Source organism: Astatotilapia calliptera, chromosome 3 (assembly GCF_900246225.1).
Source record: "Astatotilapia calliptera chromosome 3, fAstCal1.2, whole genome shotgun sequence".
Classification (NCBI taxonomy): Eukaryota; Metazoa; Chordata; class Actinopteri; order Cichliformes; family Cichlidae; genus Astatotilapia; species Astatotilapia calliptera.
In genome coordinates this window covers 29,618,880-29,640,061 of record NC_039304.1, presented here as the reverse complement: position 1 = coordinate 29,640,061, position 21,182 = coordinate 29,618,880, and the positions used below count along the sequence as shown (strand labels likewise).

Genomic DNA, 21,182 nt, shown 5'->3' with positions numbered 1-21,182 from the left:
TATATGTAAGCATGTGAGTTTTTCCCTGTCCATATGCTATTAAAAGCCTCTATGTTGTAGTTGATATTTCAAACTTTACTCATGACTGTGTCAATTACACCAGGTAAAAAAAGAAAATCTCTGGATATAATATTAATAGATGTATAACTTTCAAATAACTTTTGCTTTTGTTTTGTGATGTTTTCTTTGTTACAAATAATGTTCAATTATAAAACACCTAATTTTTTCACATGTAACCAAGTGTCTTCGATTTTTCTTGACAATATTCATCTTTTGGCTGGATGACTTCATGTTAATGATGAGCAGTAAATAACTTTTACTTTCAGTTACTTTCATTTTGATTAAACAATTCAGCTAAACTTGTTGAACCTCCTCAGCAGGTTCAGCCAAACATGTTTAAGAGGCAGTGCCAACTTAAACAGTAACTTTCATTTTTACTTAAATTGGCTTCCACTGACTTCACTTCAGCTGAACCTGCTGATGAAGTTTAACAAGTTCAATTAGAACTGCCACAGCCATTTTCAAATCAGAACAGTAATGGAAACTGCTGGGATGAGTGGACAGACCACTTTAAGTTGTTCTATTCTTTAAAAAAAAGATTTGATCGTAAATAAACTTCATTATAACATCAGTGTTAATGCTTTTAAGTGTTGCTCATGTTGCCAGACTCCTATCAAAGTTCACTTATTCAAAACAACGAAACAAGTTAGACATTGTCAGGTTCTTTTATGAGAGAAGATGATCCAAACTCAAGAAATAACTTTCTCTTTTCTATATTCAAGCAGTCAAAGGTTCAAGTTAAAAAATGGCTGCCGTGTCTTTTTGTTACCTCTTAGATCAAGATGGACAAAGAGCACCACACCCAGGCAGTAAATGCTTTTTATTATATGTAATAAACAGGACACTAAGGTGATTGGGCAAAAGTTGGAGGGAAGTTCTCCTTATATCACTGAGATCCAGTACTTTGGCTCATGTTTCTCCTGCCATTCTCTGGCCACATCTTATGTGTAGATGCTAGCCTTGTAGTCAAGACCGCCCAAACTGAGACCAAGACAAGACCAAGACCAGAGGACAGACGGATGCTCCACTTGACTGTCGCGTCTCTCACCCTCTCTGTTTTTCACATAATGATATTATCCTATATCCTCGCGTGTGATTGACCACAATATGGAGGGATTGGAGCATAGCTGAGCCACTGTGTGAGAGCTGAGCAGTGAAAGGAAATTAAGTGAGGGTTGAAATGACTGAAAGATTAATAGGCTCTGTTTTGAGTTTTGTTCAAAAAAAAAAAAAAAAAAAAAAGACGAATGACTTCATATAGGGAAAAAATAAACATCTCATATGCAGGACACCTTAAACTAGTTTTTTTTTTAATTAAGCAGCAAGGCAGAACAAAGTCGGGGCTGTATCAAGACACAGGGACTAAAACCCAATTCAACCAAACCCAGAACTGATCCGGAATTAAAACAGGACTACAACAGTAACCAAGACAGAACCAGAATCAGAACTAGATGATAGTAGCACTAAAACATCCTGTTAGGTGTGGCTGTGCGCAGACAGGAATAGGACCCAAGGTGCAGACTCCGGAAACAGAACTTAAACCAAAACAGCTTTAATGCTGAACTCAAACATAACATAACTGGGAAAAGGTCAAAAATAAACTAACACGGGCGGATTGACAAAACACACAGCAAAATAAACGGTAGATCGCGACACGGACACAGAGAAACACAGGGCTTAAATACACAGAAGGAGCAATCAGGGAATGAATAGCAGGAGGGAAACACAGCTGGGGCAAATCAGAACTGACGAGACAAAAGGAAGCGTAAAATGAACACACTGAGATAAGACAGAGACCTTCAAAGTAAAACAGGAAACACATAACACAGACTCACATGCAGGCACTACAGAGGGAACAGAGACGTGGGACCAGGGCAGACACAAACACTGACTGAACACGGGGATATAGGAACTAAGGATACACAGAGACGCGAACTAGACAAGGGGATACAGGTGATAGGGGAGACAGAGCAACTAAAGACAGAGACATAAACCATAAGACAGAACTCAAAGAAACCAAAGACTAAAAAGTATAAATGATATAATAAACTCAAATACCCTGGGTCAACGACCCAGGCATCTAACAGTACCCTCCCCCCCCTTAAGGGCTGGCTTCCAGACAGCCCAAACCAAAACAAAAAAAACCCCAAAAACAACACAACCAGGGCGGGCGGCGGGGAAAACAGGATGGAGGGCTCGAAACAAAACCAAACAAGGAGCCAGAAACAAAAAAAGAACAAACAATGGAGCCCGGAAAGCAACAGAACAAAAAACAGGCTCACGACAGGCGCAGGCGGCCAGGAAAAACAGTTCACAAAAAGTTCAGGGGGCCGACCCGGAGGCTGACAGCACAACAGTCCAAACCCGGGCAGTTCAGGGGGGCGGCCCAGAGGCTGACGGCCCAAGAGCCCAGAAAACAGTTCAGGGGGCCGGGCAGGCAGGAGACACCGGCGGCGACGGAGTAGGTCAGGAGGCCGACCGGGCGGGAGGCACTGGTGGCGGAGCAGGTCAGGGGGCCGGCCATGACGGCAACGACGTCCAGTCATCGGCCGGACGGGACGTGCAGGCTGTGCAGGACGAGAAGGACGAGCAGGACGAGAAGGCTGGACAGGACGAGCAGGACGAGCAGGACGAGCAGGAACAGACAGCATGGAGACCTCAGGAGCAGACGAAGCTGAACACTCGGAGGCCGGACCAGGCGGAGCTGCAGACTCGGGGGGCCGGACCAGGTGGTGGGGCCGGACCAGGTGGTGGAGCCGGTGGTGGCTGAACGGCCTCGCCAGAACCATCAGCAGACACTGGGACGTGCTAGCTGGGTCCTCCCGGACCCCCAGCTGACGAGGCAAGAGGCTGAACGGGCCCCTCGGACCCTCCAGCGGAGGCAAGAGGCTGAACGGGCCCCTCGGACCCTCCAGCAGGAAGAGACGGCTGAAGCGGCCCCTCGGATCCTCCAGCAGGAAGAGACGGCTGAAGCAGTTCCTCGGACCCTCCAGCGGAGGCAAGAGGCTGAACGGGCCCCTCGGACCCTCCAGCGGAGACAGGTGGCTGAACGGGCCCCTCGGACCCTCCAGCGGAAACAGGTGGATGAACGGGTCCCTCGGACCCTCCAGCAGAACCAGTTTGCAGAACAGATGAAGTGGGAGTGATGTCAGAGTGTCCAGAGTCAGAATGCTCAACAGTTCTGTTGTGGCGGCGGCCAGAACGCCGTTTCCTTCGGGATGAGGAAACAGGAACCGGTGGAGAAAAAGAGACCTCCTCCTCATCCTCTGACCACATAGCTGCCAGGAAAAAGGCAGGTGAACGAGAACCCAGCTGGTGTGGGGAGGGAGAGGAAGTCCGTGGCAATGTTGAGACAGAAGGAGAGTGTGTGTTGTCCTGGAGTAACGGTGGGGAAGATGTAGAGAGAGAGAGAGAGCAAGCTCACCAGCCTTGACTTGCTCTCTCCAGGCAGTAATGGTGTCGTCCAACTTAGTGTCCTTAGCAAACTGGCTAAGCCGGGGGTTAAAGCGAATGATGGCCTCCACCGCACTCAGCCCCACTGCCATGGTCCTTAAATCAGGGGACTGGGCAATGCAGTCAAGCAGGCTCACCATCCGCTCCATCTCAGTGTTGTACTCCGAGGAAAAAGAGTCTGCGGGGTCCATGTTCTGGTCGCGATCTTCTGTTAGGTGAGGCTGTGTGCAGACAGGAATAGGACCCAAGGTGCAGACTCCAGAGACAGAACTTAAACCAAAACAGCTTTAATGCTGAACTCAAACATAACATAACTGGGAAAAAGGTCAAAAATAAACTAACACCGGCAGATTGACAAAACACACAGCAAAATAAACGGTAGATCGCGACACGGACACAGCGAAACACAGGGCTTAAATACACAGAAGGAGCAATCAGGGAATGAATAACAGGAGGGAAACACAGCTGGGGCAAATCAGAACTGACGAGACAAAAGGAAGCGTAAAATGAACACACTGAGCTAAGACAGAGACCTTCAAAGTAAAACAGGAAACACATAACACAGACTCACATGCAGGCACTACAGAGGGAACAGAGACGTGGGACCAGGGCAGACACAAACACTGACTGAACACGGGGATATAGGAACTAAGGATACACAGAGACGCAAACTAGACAAGGGGATACAGGTGACAGGGGAGACAGAGCAGCTAGAGAAGACAGAGACATAAACCAAAAGACAGAACTCAAAGAAACCAAAGACTAAAAAGTATAAATAATATAATAAACTCAAATACCCTGGGTCAACGACCCAGGCATCCTAAAACATCCTGACAACAAAATTGTAAAACCATATCCCAGATTGCAATTCCAGTTTCCAACAATGGCTAGTACTTCAGCTACTTAGTTTTAATATTACTCTTATTTCTCTTTCTGGGTCGCAAAATAAACTTTTAACATATTTTCAGGCGAGAATGTAGCTGTGTAAACTTCAAATAACTTAAATATGTTGTTTTGCCTTTTTCAGTGTTCTATTTGTTCGTGAGTAAATTGGTTTGGCTGAGATTAAAGTTTTTATCTTAGATTAGATTAGATTAGATTAAATAAAACTTTATTAATCCCTCGGGATGGTTCCTCCGGGGTTTTCACACAGCTGAATAAACGTCAAACAGAAAACTGATTAAACAGAAGTGTCAGATGGTCGAGAATCTACACCAGCGTCCAGTTATATTTTAGACAGCAAGGAACAGACGGCAGAGGTGACATAATTCTGAAGGCTAGACCGTCCAATTTCACAGTCGCTCATTTCCGGTCTACCTGGCTTTCGGACAACCCGGCCCACTTAGGTCGCAAAGGTGGACGCAGCCTCTGAATTTGGACACCCCCGGCCTGTTTCCGGCCGGACAATAATAACAGTGACATTTAACTTATTTTATCAAGTAAACACTGTAAAATTCAAATGTTTTGTATGTATATATATACCCGCCCCCCAATAGCCCTTTTGAATGTCTCCCTAATTCTGTGTTCTCAAGGTTGGCAAGTATGTGCTAGGCTTTCACCCACATCAATCTAAAACTGTATGCAACAATGAATAACGTGTTGCCATGTCCACCAGGAGAGACCGGACAGTATAGATGTAAAACAAATATGCCAGCAGTTTATCTCAGTTAACGAGAGGAGAAGGAATGTGTTTTGCTCCTTCACATAGTGGACATTGAGTTGTTGTGTGGGGCATGTAGTCCATGTCTGTTGCTGTAACAGTAGTTCATGTTTAGAATAAAAAATCCCAGCTCACTGATTTGACAAGGGCAATAGTGCCTAAAATGCTGCTGAGAGATCTTTTACTTTGTGGTAATCTTAGATGAGTAGTTTTATGGACCAAAACCAGCAGGTCATTCAGTCAGTAGCGGTTTTTGATACGGGTGACACGGGCGGTTGCCCGGGGTGGCATCGTGGTGGGGGGCGGCATCACGGGTATCGGCAAAAAAATAAATAAATAATTGCTCGTACTCATGCTGCCCGACATCAGCCAGCGCATATTGGGAATGGTACAGGCACCGATCGGTTTTCTATCGCCCATTTGCTGGGGCGCCCTCCGTTTGCGAGGTGCGCCTGCTGCTTGCAGCACAGGGAGGAGAGGGCGGGGCGGTGGGGGATTCTCTGGCTGGCTGGAGCAGCGTCTAATAACCAACTCGCAAAATAAAACAAAATAAAAACAAAACATCAGACACAGCGAGACCAAGACAAGACCAAGACAAAAGTCCGTCAAGACCAAGACGAGACCAAGACCACGTAAAAATGGTCTCGAGACATCCAACTCTAGTAGATGCCACCTCACCTATCACCATGGCAACCACCTCCTTTTTCCAGTCAGTCCTGCATAGAGAGATAGGGAGAAAGAAAGGAAGAGAAAAGGAGGAGGAAAGGAAAGAGCTCTAGATCCAGAGATTTACAATTTTGTTTTTCTCTAAGAGAACCAGACTCACAACGATATAACTTGTGAGGCCCACACTAGCAAGACAAGCCTCCTCAAATTCTTCCTAGAGGGGCCTTCGCGCTCTAAAATGTGTAATGGCGTCTACTTCTAAAACTATTATACTATAATTAACTATGTGAAATAAAGGATAAAACAAATGTGTGATGCTGATTATGAGGTAATTGTGAGATATGTAATATATATAAGGTAAATATAAGGTATTTTTGTATTGAAGATTACTAAATTCTGACAACAGGTTGAAGAATCAAAACATGAGGCAAGTGGCAGTACAAGAACAAAAGCAAACGACTCACTGCAGAGACACATCGTAAACCACACTATATTTTTGTCAGATTTCTATTTTTCTCAGTATGGAAGACATTACTCAAAAGTATGAGTCATTTTATTAATCAAATGCTAATAATTGAATTTATTTCAATGCTATTTCCCTATGAAGAAAAGTGTTTATTGATACTGGTGTTTCAACCCTAATTAATCTTATTAATACAAGCAATATTTGTGGTTATCAGCATTTGAATGAAACTGCATTTGAATAAAACAACAAATCCACACTTTTAAGCTTAAATTTCAAAACTTAAATTTTAACTACTGATTTTATCTACTGTTCTGATTTTATCTACTGTTTTTTTTTATCAATTTTAAATCATGTTTTTTATTTGTTTTTGTTTTTAATGGCTCTGTAAAGCACTTTGAATCACATTGTTGTTGAATTGTGCTATATAAATAAACTTGCCTTGCCTTATCAAGACTTGTTTGGTAACACATGGCTTGCAATGTAGTACTGCATTAAGGTCGTTTGTAGCATAATTACAAGGACTGATGAATGATTAGCTAAAAGATTCAACACATTGTTCTGTGGTTAATTCAGTGATATTTTCTTTCACTTTCTGAGGAAGAATTTTTCATATGTATACAGACTAATGATAAGCACAATGAAACTAGGTAAGCAGTATATGCCTTTGTGTGTAATTCAAAGCGAAATAGAACAAGAAAAAACAACTCTCTTTGGACTTTTACTTATAAACCAGAAATTAGAATCTTTTAAGTTTTATTAATAATCAGATAATAACTACATGAAAATTAAGCTTAATTCTGAACTACTTATTCAACAGCTTAAAATTGAAAATGCTTATCACTTTGATTGTTTATTTCTTGTTGTTGTGTCTGGGTTTTTTTGTTGTTTCATATATATATATATATATATATATATATATACACACACACACACACACACACACACACAGGGTGGGCCATTTATATGGATATGGACATTAATATGTGTGAGGGGGCAAACTCCTCAAGATGGGTGGTGACCATGGTGGCCATTTAGAAGTCGGCCATCTTGGATACAACTTTTGTTTTTTCTATAGGAAGAGGGCCATGTGACACATCAAACGTATTGGTAATGTCACAAGAAAAACAATGGTGTACTCAACATGTGTCTTATATGGTGTTATTTCTGTACTTCAGACGTCACACACGTCACTCACAGTTTCAAACATTGCTTATATGGCAAAGTTCCTCTTTTCTGTGTCTTATCTATTAATATGCCTGTGCACTAAAACTTCCTGTTTTTCAGTCTGGCTGAGCACTTAGTTTGTGAGTCAAAAGTGGCCTTGCTCTACAAGCCTTCATTATTAAAGTACATAAAACAATCTAATGAGCAGATACACATTAAAAATATCTCTCTATTTCTTAACAGGTACATACACAGACATATCTTCATATAATGATTGTAGGATAAGCTTAGTGGTTGATGTGGCAATTTCTTACTGTTTCTGTGTAGAAGTACCATGTTGGGTGCTTAATACTTCAATCTTTTGTATTTGCATATGTATATATTTACAATACTAACACACTTCACTAAGCAACTACTCCCCACCCCGAAGAAAAAAGAAAACTTAGTCCAGTACAAAAATCAGTAATTAATTTGTACTATTCAGTTCTGCTCAGTAGGTCATTATCAGAGATGTCGGGAAGCAGATGGTGAGTTAATCAGATTTATTCATTTTTCTCTTCCAGCAACAAACAAACACGAGCAGGAATGCCCTATTAGGAAAAACTGGAAGTGGCAAAAGCAGTGGCTAATGCCATATTTGGAGAGGCCAAATCAAAAATTTATTTGATTTCATTGAGTTGATCCAACCCATGCAAATCCTTTCCATGATTATTTTAGGTTTGTTTAAAGAGGGTTTTTTTTTTTTCGAATGTTCAACAAACTCAGAGTCTGGTTAACATAATTGAATGGATTTAGAACATCACTCCATCCATTCTTTAACGTTTGTCCTTATAGGTGTCGCAGGGCAGCAGGAGTCTATTACAGCTGTCATCAGGCGAGAGGTGGCGCACACCCTGGACAGGTTGCCAGTCTATTTACAGACAACATTTCACTCTCACATTCACATCTATGGGTAATTTAGAATCATTAACCTAACCCCACATATTGTGTGTACCCAGAGAGGCACACAGTGCGAAATTGCTAACTCCACACAGAAAGATCCTGACCAGTTGATGGATTTGCAGGAGCTTCTTGCTTTTGTGGCAACAGTGCTAACACCCATCGAGCTGTCACTCCAGACATAAAGTACTATGACAGCTACAAGGTTTGATACTGAATTTTCTTAATGTTTTTGTCCTTGATAGGTTAAGCCACAATAAATAGCAATAGCATATACATGGTGTGTTTAAGCTTTTCGTCCTCTTATAACCCCAGTGATTTTCCTGCGGTTTGCAATCTTGTGTGATCTTGTGAATTTAGCAAGGCAGGTAACCAATGACTCTCCCTAGATTGTATCACGTCATCTCAACAAGAATAAATGTAGCAATTTTTAAGTTGTTGAATTTCATGCAGATCGTACATGATTTAATTACGTTAACCATAGAAATATAAAATAATTTTCTTCAAAATTACATGTTAGCCTTGTAAATGTAAAAACCCCCCAATTTCACTCTTTTGAGGCCATGATTAATAGTTTCACCAAAATTTTGCTTCTAGCTCATATTCAGACCACAGGTTTGGTTTCTGATTGTAAGACTTTGGAGTGGGTGTAAAAATTGACTTAGTTATTAGAGCTTCTACATGTTTTCAGCCCTAAATATTTTATATTTTTATGAATTTATCAAAAAAAGAAATTAGATGTGATACACTGATTGATTGTTTAATAATGGCAGTTATGTATTAATGGCGAAGCTTTACAGGAAACCTTCACAGGCATTACAGTAAACTGTCAAGAGGGAATGAATGCATCACTCTCGCATTTTTCAAACTGAACTTCATTAAAAATACCTTCTTTGTTTGAAACTTGTTTAACTAGAACGAAGAACAGAAACATTTCACCCCTCCCTTATTCAACCTCTGAATTGTTCTATTTTTCAAGGCACTGAGAGGATTTACTGAGACTATGTCACAGTTCAGTGTGCAATCACAGTTATTGAAGTATCTCCATGAGACTATATTTTTCCCATTAATCGCCTTTTTTAAATAAATAGTTTTGATGTTATATGCAGCTTTTGATTTTCAGCCCTATTACCACTTACACAAGAAACAAAACGGTCCACATTTCATATATCAGTACTCGTCATTACAGTTTAATGTGATGACCAGTTCTGATACATGAATTGTCAATAGTTATACAGTGACATGTTGTGGGTTTGCATGGATTTACAGCAAAACATATCTTCTGGGTGTACTGCAGCCTGCAGCATGAGGTGTTGCTCATTGTTTTGTGTAGTTACAGTGTCAGTTAACAAGTTCGACCAGTGACAAACAGAAGCAAAGCCAAAGTGGAGCAAGAGAGCAGGTGGAGAAACACACGGCAAGGACATCGTGAGGTCCCGGTGACGACTGTGATTTCTTTTTAACAACATGGACGGTCAGTCAAGCTTACTTTATATCAAATACAATTAAAGGGAACACATATGTGTTTAAAGGAAATGTTTTGTTTTGACAAACACAATTATTAGCTTCTGATTAATTGGAAAAAACTAAATGAATCAATTAATTGCTCCAAATATTAGAGAGGGGCAGCCTTGCCATCAGGATCACCAGGATATTTCTGAAGTGCTCTGAGGGTCGTTTTGGCTTGCTGTGAACAGTCGGTGTGATGTGATATAGAAACCACATATGTGTACTTTCTCATTTTCTGTTCAGCCTCCATGATGCACAAAGGTGCATGACAAATACCCAGTAACTTATGCCATGTAGCCTTTCTTTCTCTTTATGGTAACACACATTATGCTTATAATTGCGCTAATTGTGCAGTTATGGTTACAGGTTCTCTCCTCGTTTCTACACTTTATTGTAATTATATATAATCTGATGGTAATAAAATTGTTGTGAATTCTTTTGGTCACACTTAAGCCTGAATCTGACATTGTGGCAGCCCTAAACAGCAGGTAGAATTCATCTTCAGAATCAGCAAACTGGTGATTTGGAGTAGCTAATCTGACAAAGCTGTGATAGGAAATTTACCAAACTGTCAAGTTTGTTTAATGTACTGAGACATGACCTGGAACCCCTGACATTAAAGTACTCAAAATAGAAGAGGCAACAAAATTTCTTCCATCTCTTCAGTTTTTGATCTTGGGGTCTTTTCAGCATAGTGTGGCTTCTGTAACAGCAGTTTCACAGCCCGTAAAGTGGAGTTTGAAGCTAATATGGCTGAAGAACGGAGAAAACAAAGGGTGACTTGTGACCCTGATCTGTGTGTTTACATTAAAAAGCTTTAGAAAAATAAATGTCTTGTTATTACACTCAGATTAAATTGTTATCATTTCAGGAACACAGCAAACACAGTTTTCACCGTAACTTATTACTGCTTGTTACTATGGCAATAACTCATTACTGTTTAGTGATGGACCTACACAAATTCAGCTGCATGCACTTTGACCATATGTGACACAGACACAGACACTCTGCAAATCAACTGTTAACACCATCAATCGCAAAATACAGACATAATGTTTTGTCAGTCAGGCATTTCTAGTTCAATCCTCGAACTGATGTACTTGTCTGTACTTGAATGTTACTGGATGTGATGTCATACATCTGAGGTTCTCAGTTGTTGAAGCCTGTTGCTATTGTAACAATTTTGTAACACTGTGTACTACATTTAACTTACACACACATGATCTATGTTCATTAGTTTTTTCTTATTGCACCCTCCTGCTTCAGTATGTCTTACAGTTGCAGTTGCCTCAACTCCTCATCAGTAATATTCAGTATTGATCTTGGTCTCTAATTTCAAATCCCATCTTAAAACACATCTCTTTAAACTAACAAACTGATCATTATTTGTCTGTCACACAAATTTCCCATTGTCTTATTTTACATGATGCAAAGTGATTTGAAAAGTGCCTGAAATAAAATGCATTACTATTACTATTGGTTTTTATTATTATTATTATTAGTGGCAGCAGTAGAAGCATTAGTATTACTATTAGTAGTAATTTGATTTACACATACAAAATTAATACATTTCCCATCATCTCATCACTCACTTCAGATGAGCACACATCCTCTAAATATCCATTTAACAGGCAATTTCATAGAAAATACATCTACTTAAGCAAAAACATAAAATAAAACATAACCAGCAAATTCAGCAGCAAACCAACAAGACATTTTGAAATTGACTTCTACATCTCTTCATTTACACAAGTGTTTCTTGTCTTCTAGCACTGACTTCAAAGAGGATTGTTCTACTCGGAAAAACTGGGGCTGGGAAAAGCAGCCTGGCCAACACCATACTGGGAGAGAATGTCTTCAACGTATGCCATTTACCCATTTCTGAAATTAGTCGGCCTCGTTTAGTAATTGGGTCTGTAAATGGAAATAACATCAGTTTTATTGACACTCGTAGTATTTTTGACACAGGCATGTCTGAGCAATTACTCAGGGATGAGATAGTGAGGTGCATGACAGAGTGCGCTCCCGGACCTCATGCTTTTCTCATCGTCCTCAAAGTGGAGAAATTTACACAGCAGGAGCAAGATGTAATCAAAAGAATATGTCAAGATTTCTCTGAAGATGCTATGAAATACGCTGCCGTTGTCTTCACTCATGGCGACCAGCTCCCAGAGGGAACGAGAATCGAGGAATTCATCAGTCATAACAAAGAGCTCAGCAATCTGGTGGAGAAGTGTGGAGGCAGATGCCATGTTGTTGATAATAAATACTGGAAAAACAACAAAGAAGATGACTACAGGAGCAATCGGTTCCAAGTAGCAGAGATACTCAGGACAATAGACAAAATAAGTGAGGCAAACAATGGAAGCTGCTACACCAATGAGATGCTACAAAAGATAGAAAGTGAACTACAGAAAGAGGAAGAGCTCATTAGACAGTCATCAGCAAACATGTCGGTTGAACAGATTGCAATTGAAGCTAAAAAGGGTGTGATGAACAAGCTGCTGATTATATTTGCAGGTACAGCAACAGGCATATTGGTTGGAGCCTTTCTTGGTGTGGCAAAGATGGTCACATCAACTTTTTTGAATCTGCAGGTGCACACAGATGCAACAGTATCACTGGCTGCTATACAGAAAGGGTTAGAGGGAGGTCGGTTAGGATATGCTGCAGCTGAACAATCAGAAAGTGCATCGGAAGCCTTTCAGAAAGCTGCTAAAGCTGTCCTGGAACACACTGTTAAATAGTTGTTAGGATCATGACAACGACAGAGAGTGGAAAGCAAAGAGAGCAGAGAAAGGAGTGTTGTTTTCTTATGACTTGTGTAATTACGTTCTAAGTAGAGATAGTGGCAGTAGAGGAACTGTTTAGGTATTTAGTCAAGGAAAAGTAGCATTTGCTAAACACTTACACTACTTTGTTCTAGTTAAATATTAGCAAGTACAGGTACTTTTCAAGAATAATTTTCTTTATACAATTGGTTATAGATGCTGATGCATTTTTTTTTTACAATCTATCAAAGTACATCAATAAACACAGATGTAAAACAATATATTTGTAAAACATTATATTTGTTGGTATTCACTTCTTAATCATTTCTGTCAGCTGTAAGCAGAATAATAAATTACTATGGATTTGAAAAAATATTTTAAGCAACTTATAAATAAACACACATTTTAAGACCTTCAGGAGTGAACTTGTGTAAATGCTTTGATTTAAACTTGATTATGTCATACTACAATTCAATGAAACAGGTACATATTAAACGGAAATGTATATATCTGAATTTATTTCTTTTCTTTTCTTCCAGCAATAAAAAAAAAACTATTGATGAATCTTTGTAGTTTCTTAGGGTGAACAATATTATATCGACCTGGGAGCTGGTTATAATATACCGTGATTTGGTATTTATAGTATTTGCTATGCTTTAGCCTTCAAAATGTATTACATTGTCTCTCCTAAAGATTGGTATGTTTTTTAAATAACTCCCTTTACAAGCTTTTAAGATGTCTCCACTCTGTTTGTTTATGAAAGACAGACGGTCCAACTTTCCATTATTATTATGAGAAACCCCAGTATACTAGAAAGACATGCATATGGTAAGGACACAATTAATACCGGTTTTTCATTATAAAGCCTGTAAACACAAATTTCCTTCTTTCTTTCATTTCTTTCAAATCACAGTCACAGTATCATCTATTAAAAGACGCAGACACCACCCCCTTAATCCTTTCTTCTATCCCAAACCTGTGTGCCTATTATGTAAACACAACCACATTCAGCATGTCAGCACATAAGCCACGGACAAATAGACAAGTCTTTGACAAAGTAAGTCAGATAAATCAAGTCAAGTCACTTTTATTTAAATAGTAAATATAGTTCTGGGAGGAGTTGTTTTAACAATGTAACCATGTCACTTAATCCTCTCTTTTTTTTCTGAGTACAAGTAGATACACGCACCAGAAATAAGCAGGGTGTGTGGGCTTTGTCTCTGAAATATGGTGAGAAGCGGAGATGTTATTTCTCCATGCTGAAAATAAAACAGTTAACGTGGTGAAAGCATCTAAGAAGGAGACACCCGCTAGGTGGGTTGTTTCGTCCTGGACCCACAGCATACTGATCAGAATATATCTTTCAGCTGGCTCTGTTTCATGGAAGAGCTAGAGGAGGTGGCTGGGGAGAAGCTTGGACTGCTGCCCCCACCACCCAAACCTAGATAAGATGCAGAGTATGTATGTATGGACAGACTGACTGTCTATATTTATACTACAGGGGCAGATCTTGTGTCTAAGTCAGTGACCTCTGTTCCTTATGTGTACTACATAAGTCCACTCCTATGCTGTACTATTTCACTATCATCTCTCTATCACACAAATAACTAATACATACAGCCTGAAATTTCAATTCAACAATATCAGAGAATTATAGATTCTTTTGTTTTTCAAAGTATCTATCATATCTACCAGATATGGTGTCCAACATTAGAGGTATATCATTCCTTTGGCCTCTGTATGATCCTGTTACACAAGATGTCATTTGTAATAGATCCAACGCAATATCGTAGTTTACTTAAGTAGATAAGAGACCAGGCCCCACCTCACATTGACCTTTGTCATATTATCATCACATTTCACTTTCTGCTTATTTGTCCAACGTTCATAAAATCTTAAAGGAATAAAAGAATTTTACATTGAAGACTATACATACTCATGATTGTCATACTGTGATCAGACATAGCCTTCTTCTTCAACCCCAATGATTGGGAAAATCATGTAGGAATAAAAAGAAATGTCAGTGTAAATCATGATATGGTCCAGAGTGTCGATTCTGACACACAGAGGCCTACTAGTGGGTCCAAGGACAATTGTAGTACTCTGTCATTACCTTTCCACATGAGCCTCGTGCATCAGGAGTAGTCTTTCAGCCTCTGTTTGCAATGTTGTTTTACCTTATCTGTTCTGTACTCCAGAACTTTATTGTTAGAACAACCAACAATGTCCACACATCTCATTATTACAGTTTTTTTTTCTTTCTGTGTAAAGGGCTGTAAGACAAACCTTTAGTTTTATTTTCAGTCTTAGTCAGGCATGCTGTGTAATTAAAGATATGGATTACGGGAATTATTTTAATCAGTGTATCTTTATTATCATAGTTTATGGGTTTGAATGCTCTGATGTACTTTAGAGGTATGAGTTGGGCACGTAACTTTGATCTCTAAATATGATAAAAGTTGCACCTATAGGGTAGTTTCTGGGCATTTCACTTCTGCTTCACAGAGAATTTGTCTTTTCTGAACCAAATAGTTGCTCATCACCACTTAACTGGCCACGAGTGTGTTTGCAAGTGTACTAGTATCTGTGTTGTATGCTGTCGCCAGGTTGCAGTGAAACAAGATATATAATATAGAATACAAACTTAATAATGCCATTACCAACACCAGGAGATCCTGATGGTGCAGTATAAGAAGATGCAACTAATACCCTTGAAAAAAGCTTAAAGGTGAAATTAATCTAAATAGATATATACACTACCAGCCAAAGGTTGGACACACCTTCTCATTTAATGCTTTTTCTTAATTTTTCAAGTTAACAACAACTCAGATTAGAGCCCAGATAAATGCCACACAGAGTTCTAGTAGTAGACACATCTCTACATGACTCATCTCTGATGAGTCCAAATTTGAGATCTTTGGTTCCATCTGCTATGTCTTTGTGCGACACAGAAAAGGTGAAAGGATGGTCTCTACATGGATGGTTCCCACCGTTAAGCATGAAGGAGTAGGTGTGATGGTGTGGGGGTGCTTTGATAGTGACACTGTTGTGGATTTATTCAAAATGGTAGGCACACTGAGCCAAATTCTACAATTTAAATAATTGTGATAATAAAGAATAACCATTAAATGAAAAGATGTGTCCAAACTCTTGACTGATAGTGTAAATATCCAGTAGCCATTGGAGCCGGATAGCAGTGGCTGGGATGTACCCTGGTGTTTCAGTAAAATTTTAATAGTGGGACCATAATTCGCTGGGTTATATCTGCCTGCAGTGCTTCTGGAATCACCACTCTCTCTCCCTTGAAGACCAATCCATCCTGTGTGCTCAGTTCATCCTGCAAAGATTGGAACTGGGTTATTTCAACAGGTACATCTTTCTTACAGGCTGGCCACCCCTTTTGTATTGCTTTTATCAGCGTTTGTAGTGTGTGGTCGGTTCTCGTCCCTGCCCGTATTCTGTCCATGCTTTCTGTTGAAACAGGTACATAGTCCACCATGTTGACACATTCTGTCTCCAACTCTGTCTGGCTTTTGATGCTATCCTGCAGGTAGGCCCTACTCAGCGTGTCAGCAAGTAGCATGTCCCGGCCTGGAACATATGTTATGGTTATATCATATTTTTGCAGCCTTAATAGCATCCTTTGCAGTCTCTTAGGTGCATGTAACAGTGGCTTTTTAATAATGTTCTCGAGTGGCTTGTGGTCTGATTGCACTCTCACAAGACGACCATATGTATATTGGTGGAATTTCTCAATCCCAAACACAATAGCTAAGCATTCCTTTTCAATTTGTGCATAACCTCGTTCAGTGAGCGTCAATGCACGACTTGCAAATGCCACTGGTTTTCCATGTTGAGTCAGAGCTGCTCCCAGTCCTGTCTCGCTGGCATCACACTGCAGCGTCAGCTCCTCTTCAGGGCTGTAATATTTCAAAACTGGGACTTGTGTTAGTTTTTCTTTCAGTCTTTTAAATGCATCTTCCTGCACGTCTGTCCACTCCCATAGGCTATCTCTGTGCGTCAGTTGTCTGAGAGGCTCACAGTCGTCTGACAGATGCTTGTAAAACTTTGATAAATAGTTGACCATTCCAACTAGTCTCTGCACCCCTTTTATGTCAGTTGGTGCTGGCATCTCTGTGATGGCCCGTACCTTCTCTGGGTCAGCGCTCAGCCCCTCTGCTGTGAGTAGATGTCCGATGTATGGTACTTCCTGTTTTCTAAGCTTGAGTTTTTCCACATTTAATTTGATGTTTCTCTCTCTGCAGCGTTCCAGGAAAAGTCTCAGGTTTCTGTCATGATCCATTTCTGCCAACTCAGTCGTCTCTCCTTTTCCAGTGATCAGGATGTCATCAGCAATGATGTATGTGCCTGGCAGGTTCTCTAACGCTTGCATCAGTTTGCGCTGAAAGACCTCTGGCGCTGGGCTGATCCCCATCGGCATTCTCAGCCAACGAAAGCGACCAAATGGTGTTGCGAATGTCGTGAGATGGCTTGACTCTTCTGTAAGCTTCACATGCCAAAAGCCATGTTTCACATCACAAACTGAAAACTTTCGCTTTTGACACATCTGGCAATATGTCATCTATTGTCGGTAACGGGAAGTGACTACGCTTCAAAGCTTTGTTAAGCGGTCTTGGGTCAATACATATCCTGGGTTTGCCATTTGGCTTCTGCACTGTCACCATCCCACTGATCCAATCAGTACTACCTTCCACTGGTGCTATTATTTGTCTGTCTGCAAGGCTCATCAGTTCCTCTTTCAGTGGTTTCATCATCGACACTGGGACTCTGCGTTTTGGCAGTTTGACGGGCTGCACTGTTGTGTCGATTTCCAGCTCATATTCACCTTGCAAACATCCATCTCCTGTAAACACATCCTGAAACTCAGTCTTTATCTCTTCCAACAACCATGCGTTTTTCTCTGATGGAGCTGTTGTCACTGAGCTGTTCAAAGCACAGATGTTATCATAATTAACTTGTATTAGCTTCATCGCTTCACTAGCTGTTCTCCCAAGTAGAGGTGTTTTACAATCCTCCTCTACCACTTGGAACTCGACTCTGTACTTTTTGTTGTTTCTTGGGTTTGTCAGCTTGACCTTACACTTTCCTAATGGACACAGCTTTGACTTATTGTACATCACAAGAACCTTGTCTGTGTGCTCCATTTTGATGTTCGGGTTCAACAAGTTGATGGGAATAACGTTGCAGGTTGCACCACAGTCAACTTGAAACTTGACCAGGCTGTTGCCAATCATCATGCCTGCAAACAGCTGTTCTCGTTTTTTCATGTCTGATTCTTTGATCTGGTTCACTTCTACTGCAGTCTGTGTCATAGCTGTGACAGTCATTATGTCCTCACAGGAATCCGAGTCCTGCTCCGTCACTGTGTGGATCTTTTTTCCATTTTCACTCTGTCTGCTTTTACTCCTGCATGCTATAGCAAAATGATTTTCTTTGCCACATTTTTTGCATTTTTTTCCATATGCTGGGCATTTTGATTTGAGTCTTTCATGTGCTCTTCCACAAAATCTGCATGGTATCTCTTTATCCAGTCTTTTTCTCTCTTTTTGTTTTACTGCATGCAGTTCTTCTACAGCCTGTCCCGCTATTGTTTTGTTGTATTCTCTTGAAATCTCCATTGCTCTACAAATATCTAGACATCTGTCTAATGTGAGGTTCTCTTCCCTGAGCAACCTTTCCCTCCAACCGGAGCTGTTCGTGCCACAGACGATCCTGTCTCTGATCAGTGAGTCTTTTAATTGTCCAAAGTTGCAGGTGCTCGCCAGCATTCTCAGGTCCGTAACATATTTATCAATATTTTCTCCAGGAGCCTGATTGCGTGCAAAAAATCTGTATCTCTCGACAGTCTCATTAACTTTGGGATTACAGTGTTCATCGATTTTTCTCATCAGCTCACTTACTGTTACTCTTGCCTCAGCTCCGATCAGCGTTCCACAGAGCTCCCTGCCCCGTTCCCCGATCAGATAGTAAAACAGCTTCACTCTCGCCTTTTCCTCAGCATCCGGCAGAGCTAGTTCCGTGTAGAGTGTAAACTCTTCTTTCCATGTTTTCCACGCTTTAGACAGGTTCACTGAATCCATACTCCACTGTGCGGGTGGCTTCAATCCATCCATCGTAGACGCCGCTGCGCTCTTCTCGTCAGCGTCTCACTTGCTGTCCTGAGCCGTTAGCACCTCCGAGGCTAACTAGCCTAGCTGGACGCGTCGATACCGTCCGCTCAATCTGTTGTCTTCAAAGCGCGGTGTGGATCACTCTAGACCCCGCTGCCACCATGTTTCATCTTGTTCTCTCTATAAACTTCACAAGATGCTCGGTTGAACTTTCCCTCCTCCGAGGTAAACTTTTATTAAACTCTTAATAAACAGTCATGAGTCTCCGGTTCTCACCTTCCGGTGTTACACTCTCAAGACCCCGGGTGGAACACACAGGTAAATGCAATTCCCATTGCTACAAGGGCCTGCTAATTGCAGCTTTGCTTGGTGGATTGGAGTGTGTTGCACTTGTACCTCTAGCTATAAAAGGAGTCGGTGCAATTAAACAAGCAGTAAGGAAAAAAAGAAAAGGGACCGTGTCGAAGGAAAAAACAAGTACTGTGGGAAAGGCAGGAGGAAAAGCACAAACACAGTCAGTATCCACACCTAATAAAGGAACTCCAACAAAAGAAACAGCAGTGGAAAAAAGAGCAGCTGGAGGAAGAACGGCAGCTAATTTTTTCTCAAAACTATTTACAATTTTTAGGAAGACAAATGAAAAGGAAGTGAGCGCATCAATAACAGATGAAGCGGCTACACTGGAAGAAGAAGTCGTAGAAGAAGAAGTAGAAGATGGAACAGAGGAACTATTTGAAGAAGAAACTGGGACTGCAGAAGTTTCACCAACTATAGAAACAGATGTGCCAGCAGAAGAAGAAGAAGAAGAAAGTGAGCAAGTAAAAGTGGAAATGACACAAGCCATAACCATATCAGTAATGGGAGAAAAACCAGAAGTGGCAGTGACAGCAGAAGAAGAAGCAGGAGGACAAGCAGTAACAACAGCAGTCGAAGAAGAAACCGATGGGGCGGTGCTGTCAGCAGCAGAGGAGGCGGCTGAGGAGGTAGCATTGTCTGAGGAAGCTCTTTCAGTAACAGTAGAGGGCATGGCTGAAGCATCAATTGAAGGAGTGGAAATAGAAGTAGTAGAAGGAGCTGCTGGAGTAGTTGCAGAGGCAATAGATGGAGTAGTACAAGTGATGGATGTAGCTGTTAAGGTAGCTGAAAGCTGTTGCATACAGTGAATCAACCTGTACCAACAGAATTTCTGCTTTCAGTGATTCATAAAAGTAACTCAATTATTTCTATTCAAAATTATTGTGACAGTGGCAACAATGGTGTAATCACTCACATCCCTATGATGTTTGGTATAAGTTATAATATAAATCTATTTGAGGCTGGCTCTTAATCCTAAAAAAAGAAGTTAAGACATTATTGCTACCATGTCTGCCTTTACTTTTCTATTTTTGAAAGGGACAGTGTTTCAAATTCAGAGATTGAAATGTTTTTCTTTTTTTTAAGTTAAATATAAAACTAATGATGATATTAATTCTATCCATTAAGAAAATGGATTTTTTTTTTTCTGTAGTGGATTAAAATTCTGTTCTTGTTTTGTTGCCATGGTGAATCACGGTTTATTATTGCGTTTATTTGCAAACTCTTCCTTGACTAGGCCGTAGAGCTTTAATGCATTCTAGCTGCAATGACTGTGGACAAAAAAGCAGAACAACAGACGCAATAATATTCAAAATCCAAATCTTTATGGCTAGAGGACAAACATTTATAGGTCTGTTGGTGTAACAAACATTACTGGGAGGAGGGAGGTTATTAAAAAGAATAGAAGCTCATTAGAAATTGACTACACACACACAGAAAAAAAATCACAAGCAATAAAAAGTTGAACCTGGGAGGACTTGTTAACTATAAGTTGTTTTACTAATTTGTGCCTTCTTGTCTCCTCGTCCTCCTTCCTATGACCAAAAAATCATAAGTTGTGAAATTGATATGTAGGACAGAGGATAGAGGAAGCATGCCAGAGGAGCAAGTTGTGTATGCACAGGTGTGTGTTTTATTGAAGTGTTTTGTTTTTTACTTCAGCATATAACAGAGGTGTGGCACAGTGCTGGAATGTACCAGTCATGGTGGGAGGACTCAGCAGCCAGACCTTTTTACCTTGAAGTCATTTCATTATTTAAGATCAAACTTTGTACCCTTCACTAATGTGTAATTTCTTGTTTCTTTGTGCTTTGTTGTGAATTTAACTGAAAACTGAGTTAAATATTTGTTTAAAAAATACATATATATTAAAAGTTGATCAACAACCTGTCATTCATTTCTTATCTCATCCATTTTTTTTTAATTCATCATTTTGGGGGGGGGGATTATTAGAAGCATCATGTTTTACTTGAACCTGTAGCATGTGGGCTAAAGACTACCACAGTAAT

The 21,182-nt window shown here is 40.5% G+C and overlaps 1 protein-coding gene across 1 annotated transcript; it reads left to right on the top strand.

Moving 5' to 3' along the window:
* The first annotated feature begins 9,710 nt into the window (after positions 1-9,710).
* On the top strand, positions 9,711-12,906 carry LOC113012970 (GTPase IMAP family member 7-like). The gene is made up of 2 exons (XM_026153452.1): positions 9,711-9,882; positions 11,688-12,906. The coding sequence occupies exons 1-2, from the start codon at positions 9,876-9,878 to the stop codon at positions 12,662-12,664; spliced, it is 984 nt and encodes a 327-aa protein (XP_026009237.1). The 5' UTR covers positions 9,711-9,875; the 3' UTR covers positions 12,665-12,906.
* The last annotated feature ends 8,276 nt before the right edge of the window (positions 12,907-21,182 follow it).